Genomic DNA, 17965 nt, shown 5'->3' on the forward strand with positions numbered 1-17965 from the left:
GATCAGCAGCAGTGTAGTGGTATATTGGGGATGACAACACCTATCAGTTGCAGTAACAAGTTTATAGTCTCCACAGTCCACGTTCTCTACAGCTAAGCAAATGAAATAAAAGTCACAGTTAAATTACCGTGCATGGCAGGAATTTAGATAAACAGCAGGTCCCAGCAGTCTGAGGAACAAGTGTAAAGTCTCCACAATCCATGTTCTCTTAGTGGAGTAACAGTCTCCAGCAGGACACTAGAGGAGGAAGGGTGGAGATCAGCAGTCAGACAAAAGAACTTAAAGAGAAACCGTAACCAAGGTTTGAACTTCATCCCAATCAGTAGCCGATACCCCCTTTCCCATGAGAAATCTATTCCTTTTCTCAAACGGGTCATCAGGAGGCTCTGTATGGCTGATTTTGTGGTGAAACCCCTCCCACAGTGTGATGTCAGCGCCTCACAGCTCTGAGGTCCTGACATCACACTTTGGGAGTCTTGTTGCATTGTGGGGAATAACAGCTGTTTCCAACTGCCAAAAAAGCAAGCAGTATCTCCTTCCACTGACATCACCTGTCAGCAATAAAAATGGCATCATGTGATAAATGTCTGAATGTAAATCAGGGAGAGGAAAGATTTTACAATGGGCAAACACTGACTAAACCATTTATACATCATTATTGTATAAATGAATCACTTTTTTATTACACTATTATCACTGGAGTTCCTCTTTAAATCTTTGTAGACTTTAGTAGGATACAGCTTCACTCTCCAAGATTGGGGGTGCTGGCTCTCTCGCTCCCTAAGGCAAGGGACCTGGCCCTAACACAGGACCCCCCCTCCCCCCCATGCTCTCTGCAACTCTCCTGATACAACATAGCTAACCATCTTTCAACACTCTCTACTCCTATTCATGAAGAGCCAGTCCTTTTTGTAAAAAGGCCGTCCTCTACTCATATTGATAAACAAGCAATTATTTATGTAAACAGGCAGCCCTCTTTTCAGGCCATGCCACAGTCTGACCCTTGTGAATGAGTTTCCTCTGGGGATAGAGTAAAACTCTTAGCTGAACATCACTTTTACCCACCCTCCTCTTGATGAATAGGTAAATAGGAATTTCCTATTGTCTGTTTTTCAGAATTGGTCTTCTCTGTGTAGAAGTAACACTTAGCTCAACAGGGCATTGCCCAAAATCACTCACTCAGCAGACAAAGCAGTTAACAAGGCCATTCAGAGTCTGTCAGTCCTCACACCTTGCTTACCTAATATGCTGTGAAAAAAATGCTGAAAAATATACATATCTTAGACTGAGATTAAACAGACTCGCTAGATATTTTTTTTTTCACACCATCTGCAATGCCAATAATTAGTTTCTGTGGTTATCGTCTGACTCATCTTAGTAGGTGAGTTGGCCAGCTGCCTGGAAAAGGTGTTAAAAACTTGTGCAGCTGAGAACTTTTGAAGGACAAAACATTTTTAACATTATAAATTACAAAAACTACAAAATTGTAAACTTTCAAACACATATGTACACATACATACATTTTGTCCCAGAAAATAATGTACTATAAACTACCTTTTTTTTTTAGTATGACGCTGTCACAGTAAATAGTCAAAATCTGACAGATCTGACCAGCTTTGGATTAGTCCATCATCTCATGGGGAATCCTCTGTGTTTTCTTCTTTCCTTTCCGAAGCACTCCATGAAAAGGACTTCTACAAAGATATCCACAAGCCATGTGTCGAGTCTGTAAACTTTAACTAGTGAGTTCTGGGAACAAAGAAAGGACAAAAAAGACATAAGGAGCCCATATGCAATTCACTTTTTGAACTGAGTGATATTGTCAAACTAGTCAATAAAATGCCTTTTAAATCTCAAGAAAATATATATTTTTTTAAGTTTTAAAAGAGTACTTTTCAACCTACTTTTTGGTACTTTTTTAATTGCAGAGTGCTGAAAATGTATTTCAAATAGAAGATGAAAATTATCTCCTAGGAGAAAACTCAGGAGAAAAAGTTAATTGCACATGGGCCCAGTAGCCTCAGTATAGTGTAGTATTTTAAACAGAGAGATAATAGGCCCATATGCAATTTACCTCTTCTCCTGGGCTTTCTCCTTGGTGATATTTTCAAACTTGTCAATAAAATGGCTTTTAACCACTTAATGACCACGCACGGGCTTAACCCCCCCCCCCCCCCCCCCAGTGACCAGGCCATTTTTTACTAATTAGGCCACTGCAGCTTTAAGGCCTCGCTGCAGGGCCACATAACTCAGCTTACAAGTGACCCCCCCCCCCCTTTCTGCTCACCAATAGAGCTCTCTGTTGGTGGGCTTTGATTGCACCCTCAATGTTTATTTATTTTTATATAAATAGTTATTTCTTTATTTTTAAAATACATTTAGCTATTCGCCGTGGATTCGCCGTCTAACAGTCTCCCGAGCGGCGATCGCCGATGGGAGACTGATGATGGGGCGGAGCTCAATCATTAAAGCGGAGATGCGCGCACATTGGCACGTGCATTCTCCTGCAAAGCACGCCCCCAAGACTGCGCGTCAATCAGCGTTAGGCTGTCCTGGGGCTGCCGCCGCCGCACTGGTTAAAGGGTTAAACCACCAGCAAGCAAGAAGATATATTTGGTATTTTTTTCAATTGCAAAGTGCTGAAATGTTATACTAAAAAAAACTCAGAAGAAAAAGTTAATTGCATATGGGCAGAGGAGTGCCAATATAATGTACTATTTTAAACAGAGAGATAATGAGAGTAGTAAAATACCACGTACAAAACTGGGGTGCTAAAAGGCAACCATAGTAACAAGTATGTGGAGAATTTCATCTCTACATAGATCTGTCAAACGTCTTCTTCGATGCTCACTCTCCAAAAAAAACCAGATAACGTCTTGAAAATATTCTCAGGAGGAACCCCTAACTAGAGGAAGGATGGTAGGAGGCGCATTAGAGATTTAAAAAAAAAAAACATTTATAATGATAAAGTAATCTTACCTCAACTGGGGAATGTGTTTCAATGTAATATTTATTGGACACTAAAATTTCACAGGTCTTATCCACTTCCTCGGGTCATTTGCAAAGTGTATAGAACTTTGTCTAGGCATTTTGTGCAATAATTCACTTACACTATGTTGGATGATGTACATGTTTGGTAGGCACCAGTTGAATCTGGAATTGGCAGGCTGTCTGTGCATAGTACGGTATGAGACAGCAACTATGTACCGTTAGTCATTAAATGTATGCTGCCGTGTCCCCGCAGCTGATACCAGCTCACCTCCACGCTTTAGAATGAGGAGGTAAAGAACCTATGAGATCCTTGCCAAACCAAACAATCCAGTCATCCACATCCCCCGCCACCACCACCACCACCTCTTTCACAGCAGGAAGAAAATAGTGCTGGAGAGAGACATGGGTGATCGAAATATTGGACTGGAGAAGGTTAATGCTGTTGCCCGTATGGGCTCTCACCATTTCACTACATCCGATGTGTGGCTCAATAGCCAAGCTGGACCAATGTAGGCTGCAAGCTCTCTCCCTTCATCACTAGCAAGTTCTGGTAGGCTGTGTATTATATGCGTGTGCCAAAACGGGCCCATGCATCTGCTGCTAACAGCGTATACACCTTGTGATTCCGGGAATAGTGGCTTGTTGTGTCACTGTGGATGTTTCATTGAACTGCTGGCTTTGATTTTATGGTGATGTCCTCACCTTTCTCTATCATTTGAATAGGTATATTTGTGCCTCTGAAAAAGTAGCCTTGAGCTGCGAAACATGTCAGGCAGTGATTTTCCTGTTGTGTGTTGTGAGTGGCACTTGAAGATGCACACTATTATTGGAACACCTATCATTTTGATGGTGTAGTGTGTACTTTTAATAACTAGCTATAAATATACATTTTATGTGCATTAAAGAGAACCCGAGGTGGGTTTGAAGAATATTATCTGCATACAGCGGCTGGATCTGCCTATACAGCCCAGCCTCTGTTGCTATCCCAAACCCCTCTAAGGTCCCCCTGCACTCTGCAATCCCTCATAAATCACAGCCACGCTGCTGACAAACAGCTTGTCAGAGCTGGCTGTGTTTATCTCTATAGTGTCAGTCTGCTGCTCTCCCCGCCTCCTGCAGAACTCCAGTCCCCGCCTGCATCCCTTCCCTCCCTGCTGATTGGAGGGAAGGGACGGGGGCAGGGACCGGAGCTATGCAGGAGGCGGGGGAGCAGCTGAGACTGACACTGCAGATGTAAACACAGCCTCACAACATGGCTGTGATTTATGAGGGATTGCAGAGTGCAGGGGGACCTTAGTGGGGTTTGGGATAGCAACAGAGGCTGGGCTGTATAGGCAGATCCAGCCTCTGTATGCAGATAACATTCTTTAAACACACCTCGGGTTCTCTTTAAGAAAATATTTTATATGTATAAAGTTTACCTGGAGGGAAAAAGAGCTTTATTTAGATATTTACCTGTGGATAATCCAGAGGCTTCCCTTTTCCCACCTCGCCTCCACTGATTCAGCGATTATACCCCTTTTACCTCTTTGACAAGCGCTTGCTGAGAGGTGGGCGTTGCCGTGCTCCTGTCCATGAGCAGTTGCTGCTGCATTGCGCAGGTGCAGGACACCTCGCATCTGCACAGTAGTACAGAACCACTTGAGCTTGGCTTTTTCCGCAAAGCTTGAGCGACTCCATCCTGCTGCACAGGCACGAGGCATCCTGCACCTGTGCAGTGTGGCCGCACTCATTCGCGGACAGGAGCGTGATCACAAACTTCCACCACTGGATTGGTGGTCTCAAGCAGGACATGGGAAACCTCTGGAGTATCCAGAGGTAAGTATGTGATTTTTCTCTCCTTTTAAAGTCAATGTTACCCGACCTATAAAAACAAAAGTCAGATACTCACCTAAGGAGAGAGAAGGCTCTGAGTCCTAATGAGACTTCCCTCTCCTCTCCCGGTGCCCGGTCCCGCTCCTCATCCCCCGTAGTAGTATTCGACCAGTTCATTCAAATACTGCCACTTCCGCCGCCGAAGGGAGGTTTCGGAAGTCTTAGGGAGCACTCGGGCTCCCGAAGATGGAGCTCCATACTGCACATGCGCGAGCGCTGTCTATGACTCACTCGTGCGTGCGCAGTATGGAGCCGTCTGTCTTCAGGAGGACTCAGCTCCTGAAGACTTCCGTAGTCCCCCACAGCGGGGAATTTGAACGGAGGATCCTGAGGGCACCAGGAGAGGAGAGGGAAGGCTCATTAGGACTCAGAGCCTTCCCTCTCATTAGGTGAGTATCTGACTTTTGTTTTTATATGTCGGGTAACACTGGCTTTAAAGTCATGGTTTTCTTAAAAGGACTCATGAGTCAACACAAGTAAAGTAGTTTTACTTACCGGGGATTTTTCCAGCCCTTAGAAGTAATTTAGGTCCCTCACCGCAGCTCCAGTCCTCTCCAGGGTCCCACTGGCAGGCTGAAAAATCACTGACCCCGGATGCAGGTGCAGTACACCTCTGATGTGGGGGTGTCGCACGTGGGTACTCGCCTGTGCATGCGCGGAGGACGCCGACCACCAATGGGGTCTGTGATTTTACAGGCTGCCAGAGGGACCACAAAGAGTACCAGAGCTGTACCCAAATGACTTCTAAGAGCTGGAAGGAGCCCCAGGTATATAAAACTACTTTACTTGTCTTGCCTCATGTATCCTTTAAGCACCCATTTTTCTAGTAGATTTCAAACATATGCTGCATTATTTGGACCCGTCATTTTTATTTCATTCAATGATTTGTGTTTGATACTATTCATACCATTTAAAGAAAGTTAATTGGTTGCCTATCGGATGTAGTGCTTGGCTGGTCCTCCTGATTACATTTTGTACACTTCATTTCACTCGGCAGGCTTTTGAAGATATCTACATTGAGCAAAGAAAAACCATTAAGACCATGCTGGAATACGCCGATAAAGTTTTCACGTATATCTTTATACTGGAGATGCTTCTAAAATGGGTGGCCTACGGCTTTGTAAAGTACTTCACCAATGCCTGGTGCTGGCTGGACTTCCTCATTGTTGATGTAGGTATTTCAGTACTTATTTATTTTTATTTTGCATTGTTAGGAATGTATTTATCGTACTTCTAGTAAAATATGACATTTCTAAACACTATTCTACCTGATCAGTACTGCAGAAAATGACCCCAAAATAGATTGATATAGTTACTTGTGTTTTATATAATTAAATAAAAAACATTGTTTTTTTTCTACTACCTAATGTACGTGAAAGCAACATAAGAGAAAATAAATGTATGGCACATTTTACTCAGGGAGAAATGTACTTTTTATTTATGTGGTTTTTTATTTATATTGTATTGTTTTTTGTTTTTTATTCATGTATTTTAAGTAAGAGCATTGCATTTTTTTGATACCAAAAACAGGGAATAACCTATAAATACTGTATAGATTAATAATAAATATAGTTAAACTATTTACTAACATTTGTATGCACCCTGCCAACGGAGAATTAGGAACGAGCACAAAAAAATAATGTAATTGGCTCTTGGGTGCAAACAAAAATATTATTTTTATTCCAAAATGTTATCACAGCAAGTTAATAAACTATATATATATATTTATATATATATAGTACAAATAGGTATACACAAAAACACAACAATACAATTGTTATAATAATAAGTTACTGTGCTGCCAGCTTGCCATAGATCATTGAATTTCCAAAGAGGCTGCAGTCCTCTAGGTTGAAACCAATAACAATTCAAAATTACATGTGCATCTAAGATAACATTTTTGATTAATAAGAATATTTTTGTTTGCACCTAAGAGCCAATTACATATATATATATATATATATATATATATTGTGCTTGTTAATGTATTTTAAAGAGAACCTGTAACAAAAAAAAGTTCCCCTGGGGGGTACTCACCTCGGGAGGGGGAAGCCTCAGGGTTCCAATGAGGCTTCCCCCTCCCCTGTAGCTGCAGGCAGTCCAGCGCTGGCTCCCCCGAAGTGTCCCGGAATCCTCCCTCGACAAGCCTGACAATCGCTGATTTATTTACCTTTCCTGGCTCCAGCGGGGGCGCTGTTGCGTCTCTCCACACGGAGATAGGCGAAAATAGCCGATCTCTGTTGGGTACGCTCTACAGCGCAGGCGCAGGAGACTTGCGCCTGCGCAGTAGAGCGGCCCGACAGCGATCGGCAATTTCCGCCTATCTCCGAGCGGAGAACCGATACTGCGCCTGCACTGGAGCCGGGAAGGTAAATATTTACAACCCCGCTGTTCGTGGAGCTTTATCGCCGCCGCCGTGGGACCGAGGAAGATGAGGGAAGCGTCAATAGAATCCGGAGGCTTCCCCCACCCGAGGTGAGTACCTCCCAGGGGAGGTTTTTTCATTACAGGTTTTTTTTAAATGTTACAATTTTTCGTGATTGTGGTCCTTTAACAGTAATCTCTGATTATGAATGTATTAAATGCATAGTCTATACTAACCAAATTTACTGCTGGATTATTTTAAAGGAAACATGTTTGAAAAAAAGTGCCCCCCCAATGGGTGCCTACCTAGGTAGAGGGAAGCCTCTGGATAATCTAAAGGCTTTCCCCATCCTCCTCCTCCTTGTTGTTCCAGTGCTGGGACCTCTGCAAGCCCCTTGACAAGGGTTTATTCATGGAGCTTGGTTGCACTGTGCAGGAGCTGAATGGGCTTGGATTTTTCCACTGAGCCCGAGTGGCAGCTCCATGCTACTGTGCAGGCACAACCATCCTGCGCTTGCACAGTGGAGCCGTGCCCGCTCTCATACGGGAACATGTCAACGGGCTTCGGAGGTCCTGGTGCTTAAACAGCAAGATGGAGGAAGACAGGGCAAGCCTGTGGAGAATCCATAGGCTTCCCTCTACCGAGGTAAGCATCTGCTTAACTCTTTTCTTTTTCCTCACATGTTTTCTTTTATGTATTGTGAATAAGAAAAAGCCTCTATGGTTTGTTCTACCTCAAAAAAAGATCTGTATGAATAATACTTTGAGAACTTTTTATTTAAAAAATAATTGCCCAGAACTTTTGAAGAAATGGTTGTTTCAGTAGTGCCCACTCCTGCCCTCTGGGATGTAATTCTTTCAAACGATTGTTAAATACCGCAGTTAGGCTCCCGCAGATAATAGAAATGATTAGGTTACCACAGTGCTATGTGATTCAATTTTAACCTCACATTTTCTTATCCATTGGGAAGTCCTTTGTTAATGGCACAAATCAATTTTTCAACAGGAAGCAGATGGCTGGTCTGTGAAGCAATGCAATTACACAAATATGACCGTGATAATCATTTTTTTTTTCTATTTTCATGTTCTGTATTTTTGTGTGTATTGTAGCTATATTGTATATTTTCTACTACCCTGTTATAAAAAAAATCATCTGGGACGCTGTGTAATCATTCCAAATGATTTAAATCTTATATTTAACTGAAAATAGAACAAAGAAAATGTATCAGAAGTTAATATTGAGATTTGTATTATTTTATAAAAAAAACAACAACACACAAAACACACTTTTATTTTGAATTCAATGCCAGCAACACACGTTGAAAAAAGACAGAGACCACAAAACACTGAAAAAGTTTTGTAATGCTAAAACGAAAGGGGAAAAAATGTGTGGTAAAGCACATTACAGCTAATTTGGTTAGTTGGCAACTAAAAAATAACATGATTGGGTATGAATCAGTGCTGGTCGTAATGGAAAAATCTACGCTTATGGATCATTACGCGTAATTTTACGCTATTACGCATTACGCAATTACGGTTACGGCGTAGGAAATTATCTACGGTACATCACTGTAATTACGCGTAAACTTACGCAATTACGCGTAAGGATACCGTAATGAAGGCGCTTACACTACAATGTTACGCATAGTGCCGTAATACCCATTAATGCGTATTTTTTTACGCATGCGGACGATATGTACGCAATAGCCGTCAATGTGACAGTTATTGCGTACATATCATTCGTATGCGTCAAAATGTACGCTTATACTGAAGGGCGGGAGAAGATACTATTGGTTGCTTAGGATGTTGACTGATTGGCTACTCTTAGAAAATGGGAGATTTTACGTTAGTAATTACGCGTAAAATTACGCGTAAGTGTTCGTAAAATTACGCATGCCTAGCAATTACGGTAGACAGTGTAATTACGATACCACTTACGGTCTTACGCGTAAATAATTACGCGTAAGACCGTAAGTTACGCGTAACGCTTACGCGTAAATTTACATTGAATTACGATGCGTAATTACGCTCATGCGTAATTTCGGCCCAGCACTGGTATGAATAGAGCATCCCAAAGTGACACAGTTTTTTTTGGAAGTAAAGACGTCTAGGAGTACACCACTCTGTGAAATAATGTTAAGGTATATAATAAAACAATTTAACGTGTACCTGAGCCGAACAAAAATGTTCATATATACCTGGGGCTTCCTCTGGCCCCCTTCAGGCCATTCGCTCCCTCACCTACTCCCGGGCCACTTTTATCCTCTGCTGTTTGTCACAGTAAATCTGTCAGTCATGGCCAGTTGGCATCCGCATGTTCATCTGCCCCCTCCATGTATGCTGAGCTGCATCCACATGTTCATCTGCCCCCTCCATGTATGCTGCCCCTGCGTGCCCGTATGTTCATCTGCCCCGTGTTTCCCGCTCCTGTGTATGTTGCGCTCCCCCCCCATGTATATGCTGCATTGCCCCTGCACACCTGTTTGTTCCTCTGCTCCCCCTGTATACGGATAAATAAGTGGCAGTAGTTGCTCTGCTGTTCGCGTCATTAACAGAAGCCTTCGCTACAGGGAGCCGTGCAGGACATATAAGGTCTGCTGTCACTGCGGGAACTTTGAAGGTGGTGAGCCACTTACTGCTGCTTATTCATCCGTATACAGGGGGGGGGGGGCAGAGGAACATACAGGTATGCAGGGGCAGCGCAGCAAATACGCAGGGGACGACGACAACACAACATTCACGGGAGTAAGAGACACAGGGGCAGCAGGAACATGCGGGCATGCCTGGGGGGGGGGGGGGGGGGGCAGCGCAGCATACACAGAGTCAATGCAGGGAATCCCTGATGTGCCAGCGAGTTGAAGGTTCCTATCAGCGGTCGTTCGTTAGTCGGGGATTCCCTGTATTAATGATATAAGACTTTTTGGGGAGAAAAAGTGCGCTTTATACAATGGAAAATACGGTATACTTTTGTTAACGTTGGATAGGAAGCTGCCACTTTTGTCTAACTGCCTTTGCTTGTGGGATCCTGCTGCCACTATGAACTAATTCCATTTTTAAGCTAAATACCACCCGATGGAGGAAGATGGATGCAGTGACGTCCCCCAGGATGAGCTCTCCACAATCCATCTTTCGGCCGGTGGGTGTGTGCGACGTAACAACATTACATGTCGAACGTGAACCGGGAGTCAAGCGGCCGTGGTACCTTGTGCGGAGTCATCGGGGATCTTAAAGATCCGATCCATCATGGCGGCCTGTACCCACGTCGTGAGATCTCGGAAACAATCGCTCGTCGCTCAAGGTCTCGCCGGTCATTTGGAAAATCACATTGTGGGTACGGGCCTTTAGTAGAGAAAGCAATTCATACAAATGTATACTTTTCTAGGGGTAAGGAGAATACTTTATTTATTTATTGTATATTATTATATATCTGAAATATCTTTTTAAGCCTGAAATAATTTAAAAGCGTTTTCCTTGAAAAAAATGTCAGCTACCATTCTGTGGTTAATGCAAAAGGGGTATCATTCATTTTGAGGGTTTTACTTGAGTTGTAATCACTAGATCAGGCTTTCTCAACCAGGGTTCCTTGAGTACTCTGCAGGGGTTCCTTGGCATTTTAACCCATCGTGGGGGAAGTATAACAGAGCACACTATAATAGGGGGTACTAAAAAAGAAGCACTAAATTGGGGGTCTGAATAATTATGAGCACATGAATAAAAAGTACTAGAATAAAGAGACAGTATAATGAGTGGCAGTATAATAGGAGGTAGTGGCAGTTGCCACCTGCAAAATAAATGCAGGGGTTCCTGAGATCAAAAAATTGCTTGCAGGGGTTCCTTGAGATCCAAAAGGTATGTGCAGGGTTCCTCCAAGGTAAAAAGGTTGAGAAAGGCTGCACTAGATCTTACCTTTAGCGCCACCTGCTGGTAAAATCTGATATTAAGTTACAAGGTTTCATTTTTGAACATAGAGAATGCGTTGGTCAGAAAATTTCTTTACAGACCATATTTAGAGAGCTTTGATCAGTTATGTAGGTTCTGATTAGTCCATATTAGATAGGGGAATACCAAAAGGGTCAGTGTTTGGGCCTTTGATGTTTCTTTATAAATGGTACAGAGTATGAACGGTGCAGCTGGGGCATTATGAAGGAATGAACTGCATTGCTAAAGAATAGATAAATTCAAAGTCATGGTTATTTTGGACTTGCACATTGCTCCATTTTTCAGGTTTCCTTTAAGTATGAACTTCATCACTACCTCCTGGAATAATAGAATTTTAATTTCCATTACTAGTCAGATAGGTTTTCCTAGAGGTTCTTTTGATCTCTCTTTGCTTCTCATGTAGGATTTTAAGTGGCCAAAGCTGCTTAGCAAAGTCAAGTACAGTCCGGATGGCAGCCTAATAATAGCAATGCTCAGAAAATGATGGGATTACTTTCACTGTACAGGACAAAATTAGCATTCTCTATTTGGTTTAGGTGACAAGTACCTAATCTTGAAGAGTATAGTAATGTGAGATATTTGAATATTTTTCTTTGCAAAGAAGTAGTATAGTAAAATTAAAAGGATACAAAAAATACATACATAAAAGAGTCTTAGTTTACTACTTTACCGTAAAATATGGCTATAATCAATCAGAATCTTAGGAGATCACTTAACTAGTTATTGACAGCAAGAGAGTATACTCATGTCCTCTTTGACAAAGCTTAAAGGGGAACTGAAGTAAGAGGTATACGGAGGCTGCCATATTTATTTCCTTTTAATCAATACCAGTTGCCTGGCAGCCCTGCTGGTCTATTTCTCTGCAGTAGTATCTGAATAACACCAGAAACAAGCATGCAGCTAGTCTTTTCAGATCTGACTTTAAAGTCTAAAACACCTGATCTGCTGCATGCTTGTTCAGTGGCTATGGCTAATAGTATTAGAGGCAGAGGATCAGCAGGGCTGCCAGGCAACTGGTATTGCTTAAACGGATGCTTGTTCAGTGGCTATGGCTAATAGTATTAGAGGCAGAGGATCAGCAGGGCTGCCAGGCAACTGGTATTGCTTAAACGGAAATAAACATGGCAGCCTCCATATACCTCTCTCTTCAGTTCCCCTTTAGGCTGCTTACACACTAAGACGTTACAGGTGCACGTTAGTGCAGACTGTAACGCAGCCCCACCGCACAGTAATGAAAAATCAATCAGCCCATTCACAGTGCACACGTTGCGTTGAGAGTGCTGCATGCTGTGCGTAATGCGCGGCTAAGCCGCGTTAGACTGTGCGCACATGCTCACTAGTGTTGGGGAGGAGTGGGGAGCGGCCAGGCAAATGGCTAATTAATATACACTGCACGGTGTGACGTGCAGTGTTTACTTCCTAGAGCGGACGCTCTGTGCGGCGATTGGCCGGGCGGGACCAAGTGATGCCGCATGCGTCCAAGAGTACGCATCACGGCATCACGGACGCCAGAGTTAGCTGCACTACGCGGCTCACTCTGACGTCCACATCAGAGAGCACCAGGCGTTGCGTTAGGGGCACTGTAACGATTGTGGAACTTTCTCCGTGTGCAGCGCACAACGCGTGCGCTGATACGGCGGAAAACCTCCACAAGCGTATAATTGCAGGCACCCAGCAAAAGGTGCTACGCACCCGTAGAGGGAAATTCCTGTCGGCAGATGGCGCTGGGGAGTGCAGAGGAACCAATCCTCTGTACCTCCACAAATGCCAGACAGGAATTGTACGAAGCGCAGAACGCAATCGCAAGAGAAGCGATTGCGAATGAGAACGAGCAAAGGGACAGGTTGTATGTGTGTGTGCCAATCTAGTCGCCACCCCGCGACCGCGCACACACAACAGCAGATACGAAACAGAAACGCAACCGCAAGAAAGGCGATTGCCAGAAGTGACACAAGGCAGATCAGAACAACATACGAGGATAGCAAAGGCACAGCAAATCATACAATGAGGAAATGCGGAAAATAACAAACGCTAACTGAACGCAAACACCGCACTCATTCGCAACAGTGCACGCGTTCGTGCGCGGTCTCCACGTGATAAGCACAATAGAGACAAGCACGCCTAACTAACCATCGACAGACAAACATGAAACAGAGGACGCGAGCGCTTGCTCAACGGTTACCTCACCGAGCCTCCAGCAAGCGCTCGTAGCAGACAAGACAGACACACGAAAACAGGAACAGGCAGGAGATAGGATCCACAGCACTAGCGAAAGTGGCTAGCGCGATCCAGGAAGACAGAACAGAAGGATCCACAGCACTAGCGCAGGATGCCAGTGCGATCCAGGTAGACAGAACAGAAGGATCCACAGCACTAGCGCGAAGCGAGTGCGATCCAGGTACAGAGTAGCAGAACAGAAGGATCCACAGCACTAGCGCAGGATGCCAGTGCGATCCAGGTAGACAGAACAGAAGAGATAACTGGTAGCAACCGCTGCACCAGCTATACTCCAAGGACAGAGATCAGAACGATTTCCTGTCGACCACCGCTGGGACAGGACAATCGCAACAGACAAACAAAACAGATAAACAATCCTAACTGCACTAGGGAATCTGCCTAGCACAGTTTCCAGGAATTACTCTAAGCTGATCTTCAAACAAAGCGCATGGCTGACATTCTTCCAGGAGTGTTTCACAGGAAGGAATCCTTATGATCAGCCAAGCATTGTGGGAAACACATAATACTTATAGTACACGCCTCCAATGAATGTGGCCAGGCAATTTGCATGACAATGTATGCAAATTCCTCTGCAAGCACAAGCTGCACAACTGACAGAAGCTCTTCTTTCCAGAGTCCTTCAGCATGCAAACCTAAACAATGGTCAAAAAGCTGCCTGCCTGCACAGGCAGCTGAGCAGATCATCACAGGCACATTATGTGCCCTATAACGTCCCCTAAACACAACGTCCTGGTGTGTAAGTAGCATTAATACAAAATTCCCACACACTCATTAAATCATGAAGCCAAGTGGCCCTACACATGTATTCTAGAAAAACTGTATTTGTACAAAAATATATAAGTGGGAAAGCAGCCTGGTTACCCATTAAAAACACAAAAGGTGGCCACTAACCGTCCAATTTCTAGCGAAAAATCGTTCAGAAATTCTGATCGGATTTGGTTGTAAACAATCTCCATTGCTGGACACAATCGACTATGAACGAGTGAAAAAAATGTTGTCCGAATGAAATTTCGTTCACTCAAAATTTGGATTTTCTTGTTGGTTGTGATAGATAGGAAGCAAAGATTGGTTCGTTGATGGTGTAGTGAACGATGTATTACAATATTTCACATCTGATCGCTCGAACAATTTTTTGCTAGAAATTGGACCGTTAGTGGCCAGCTTAAATACATAACGAAACAGGAGGGCACGCTCCTTCACACAAAGTATTTTCCACCAGCCACCAATGAGTTAATGCATATACATTTGCAACACATACATTTTTTTGAGGCCTCTAGGTGTGCGCAGGTGGTGGGTCCACACACAGCTAGACCAAACGGGTGACAGATGCGATTGGCATAGGCTTGCGATGGGCGATCGCTATATGCATTAACCCATTAGTGGCTGGTGGAAAATACTTTGTGCGAAGGAGCGCTCCCTCTTGTTTCGTTATGTTTTTAGTGTTTTTAATGGGTAACCAGGCTGCTTTCCCACTTATATATTTTTGTACAAATAAAGTTTTTCTAGAATGCACATGAAGGGCCACTTGGCTTTATTTTCCTATTGCAACTACCTTGCAGGTAGGCCCTCCTCGATTGAGTAGTGCAAATTTATTGAGAGTCTGCTCGCCTTTTTTACACAGTCTCATTAAATAATGAGGTTGTCTATTCGCATAATGTTCCAGATGTCCATTCAGAAAACCAACTAATGTTTCGTGGCTATGGCGGGTCCTCTTTGTCAAGGCATTAAACAGAATGATAACCAATGGTAACCTCATTCTTTGCTGACCTTTTAGATTATACGTTGACTGATGCATCGGTCCAGCACCTCATAATTGTGCATGGTGTGCAACTCTTAGATATGTTTCTTGGTCTCTTAGCCAAAACTGGTATGACAGAAGGACATCAGCGTAATGGTGCCCATACACGGTACAATAAAAAACGTTTGATTTCCCTGTTTATTCCATCTAAATGATCAAATCAAATAAAAGTTGAAAATATTTTTTTTCCTATCAAAAAATTCAAACGATTATCTCGTTTTTTCGAGAAAAATCTGATCGGACATACTGGAAAAATCTTTATATTCTATCTAACGGAATAATTGAACTAAATTATCTAATAAAAAATAAATAAAAACATTTTACCATATATGGGCACCTTTACTCTTCAGTTAACAAGAAACAGAGGCGCCAGCATGATAAAAGTGGATAAAACCTTTAAAATTTGATTGGAGGAAGCGGTGGACTTACCTCCATAAAGCAGACACGAAAGACTGTCTGTATAATAGTAATCACATTTATTATATAGTACCCCAAAAGTGCAACGTGTTTCGCAGGCCACGCCCGCTTCATCAGGAAATAAACGTGGGGACAAACAACATTTCAGCAGTAGCAGGAGTAGGCGCTACTCCTGCTACTGCTGAAATTCTGTTTGTCCCCACGTAGGACGAGGGGGGGGGGGGAGGTAAAGAGGTAGAAGCACAAGACAGAGAGCCTTGTGGGAGAGAAGAAATGGCAGGAAGACCTCTCACCAGGACTGCAGACTACCAGTGCTGTTTGGCAGGGACATGCTGTTAAAAGAAGCCACTAAAATCTGAAAATAGGAAAGGGTCATGGGGAAGACAACACGGTGGGAGGGGGACCTGGGAAAAGAGATTACCTACAATCAAACTAATCTAAATTGCCAGGAGTTTGCTTCTCTGCTTATAACAGAAGTCGTCTGTCAGCACCTTTTTCACTAACTTCTGCAACAGCAGACTGCCCTGCATTATTGATTCACTACTCTGAATTGGATATATAATCAATAGTCCAGTGCACTCTGGTATTACAACAACCAGTGCACATGGCTACTAATGACAGGCAACTTCTGAAGCACTAAAAATGTCCTGCCACCTCTCCCTGCTAATGTCCCAGCTGCAGCACAGCAATCATTCTCTCTACTCACCCTGCTGCTCTGCACATTCACTCACTGCAGGCTGTGTGTAGCAAGCGAGGAGACACATTGCCAATGGGACAGGATGGGGGAGGGGTGCTACATCTAGTGCCAGAAGTAGTACAGTCTCCAGCACTGCCTGCTGCTATTTTCCTGAATGTTGTCCAAACTATGAGAAAAGGTCCCAAACTATGAGAAAAGCTCCCTGCATTGTGAGCACCTGCAGCCCTAAGGTAGGTACGCCACTGGTTTGGGTGCCGTCTTCCTTTAGATGACAGCTACATTTATATTGTAAAATAATATTCTTACCTGAAGCTTGAGCTTACAGAACTGTAGTGTAAAACCTTCCATCGGGAGTGTAGCCTACTATGACATTGCATTTAAGGGAAAATTATGAGCGAATCGATAATGTGGTCCTCAAGCAACTCACATTTCTTTTCAGTGCTTTGTCAGAATATATAAAGAACATGTGACTCATGCAACAGAAGCAGCAATTATATAAATTGATTCCTACTTAACAGTGAAGCCAGAGATGACAATGTTAATGATTTGCACTAACTACCTTAAACTGCTTCAGAATAGTCACGTTGTGCCATCTGGGTCCTGCTGTATGTTGTACCCGAAACACTATTCGGCAGTGTTTGGGTCATCACAGACTCATCATGCATAACCGTATATTAGCAAGCTATTCCTATAGCCAGTCCATGAAAGGACCGCTATCGTGAAATCTTAAAATTTAAAATACATGGAAACACATGGAAATAAGAAGTATGTTTCCTCCAGAGCAAAATGAGACATTAATTACTTTTCTCCTTTGATGCTGTCACTTATAGTAGGTAGTAGAAATCTGACAGAAACTACAGGTTTTGGACTAACCTATCTCCTCATGGGGGAGTCTCTGGGTTTTGTTGAGTTTCAAAAGCGCTTAGTGAATGGCAGTTGCTCTGTCCAACTGCCCAAAAAGTGTGCAGCGAGCAGGGAGGCTGGCCAGCATCATTGTATAAATCCTTTTCAGGAAATGTCTTTATAAAAAAATAAAGGCCTTGCTGAGAATCCCCCATGAAGAGATAGTCTAGTTCAAAACCTGTCAGGAATTTGTCAGATTTCTATACCTACTATAAGTGACAGGAAAATAGGAGAAAAGTAATTTATGGCTCATTTTACTCTGGAATAAACATACTTCTTATTTGAATATGTTTGCATGTCCTTTAAATTTAAAATGTTTTATGATAGTGGTCCTTTAAACCTGACCTCCCTAGCTGCAGTAGTGGCAGAAGAAAGTGAGTGTTTTTTCACACAAAAATTATGTTCTTTAATTAAACCTTATTTATAAAGTTCTAATATATTACACATTACGCAGCGCTGTACAATAGATAGAGGAGACATTACAACATTAAACAATGCTACACAGGGGCACTACAGCGTTAAACACCAGGACACATAATAGTGGTACAACTCACTGAGTCCATATGGTGCCGGAGAAGAGCACACTAGGAAGAGGGCCCTGCAAAATAACCTTATAATCGAAAGGTGGCCACACACAATACAATAAAATGATCCGAGTTTATGGTAATTCAATAAAAAAGTTCGAATTACCTGGAAAATCAAAAGCTTTTTTTTTGTTATTCGAGCAAAAAATCTGATTGAAT

General features: G+C 43.0%; 1 protein-coding gene across 5 annotated transcripts in view; it reads left to right on the forward strand.

Annotated features, from left to right (window-relative positions):
• LOC137524995 (sodium channel protein type 2 subunit alpha-like) overlaps nt 1-17965 on the forward strand; it is a 351655-nt gene that overhangs the window by 275586 nt on the left and 58104 nt on the right. For all 5 annotated transcript variants that reach the window (XM_068245607.1, XM_068245605.1, XM_068245608.1 and 2 more), the window contains one exon: nt 5864-6037. In XM_068245607.1, coding sequence (XP_068101708.1) covers nt 5864-6037 — 174 coding nt within the window. The remainder of the gene's footprint in view (nt 1-5863; nt 6038-17965) is intronic.

This window comes from Hyperolius riggenbachi, chromosome 7, assembly GCF_040937935.1.
Source record: "Hyperolius riggenbachi isolate aHypRig1 chromosome 7, aHypRig1.pri, whole genome shotgun sequence".
NCBI lineage: Eukaryota > Metazoa > Chordata > Amphibia > Anura > Hyperoliidae > Hyperolius > Hyperolius riggenbachi.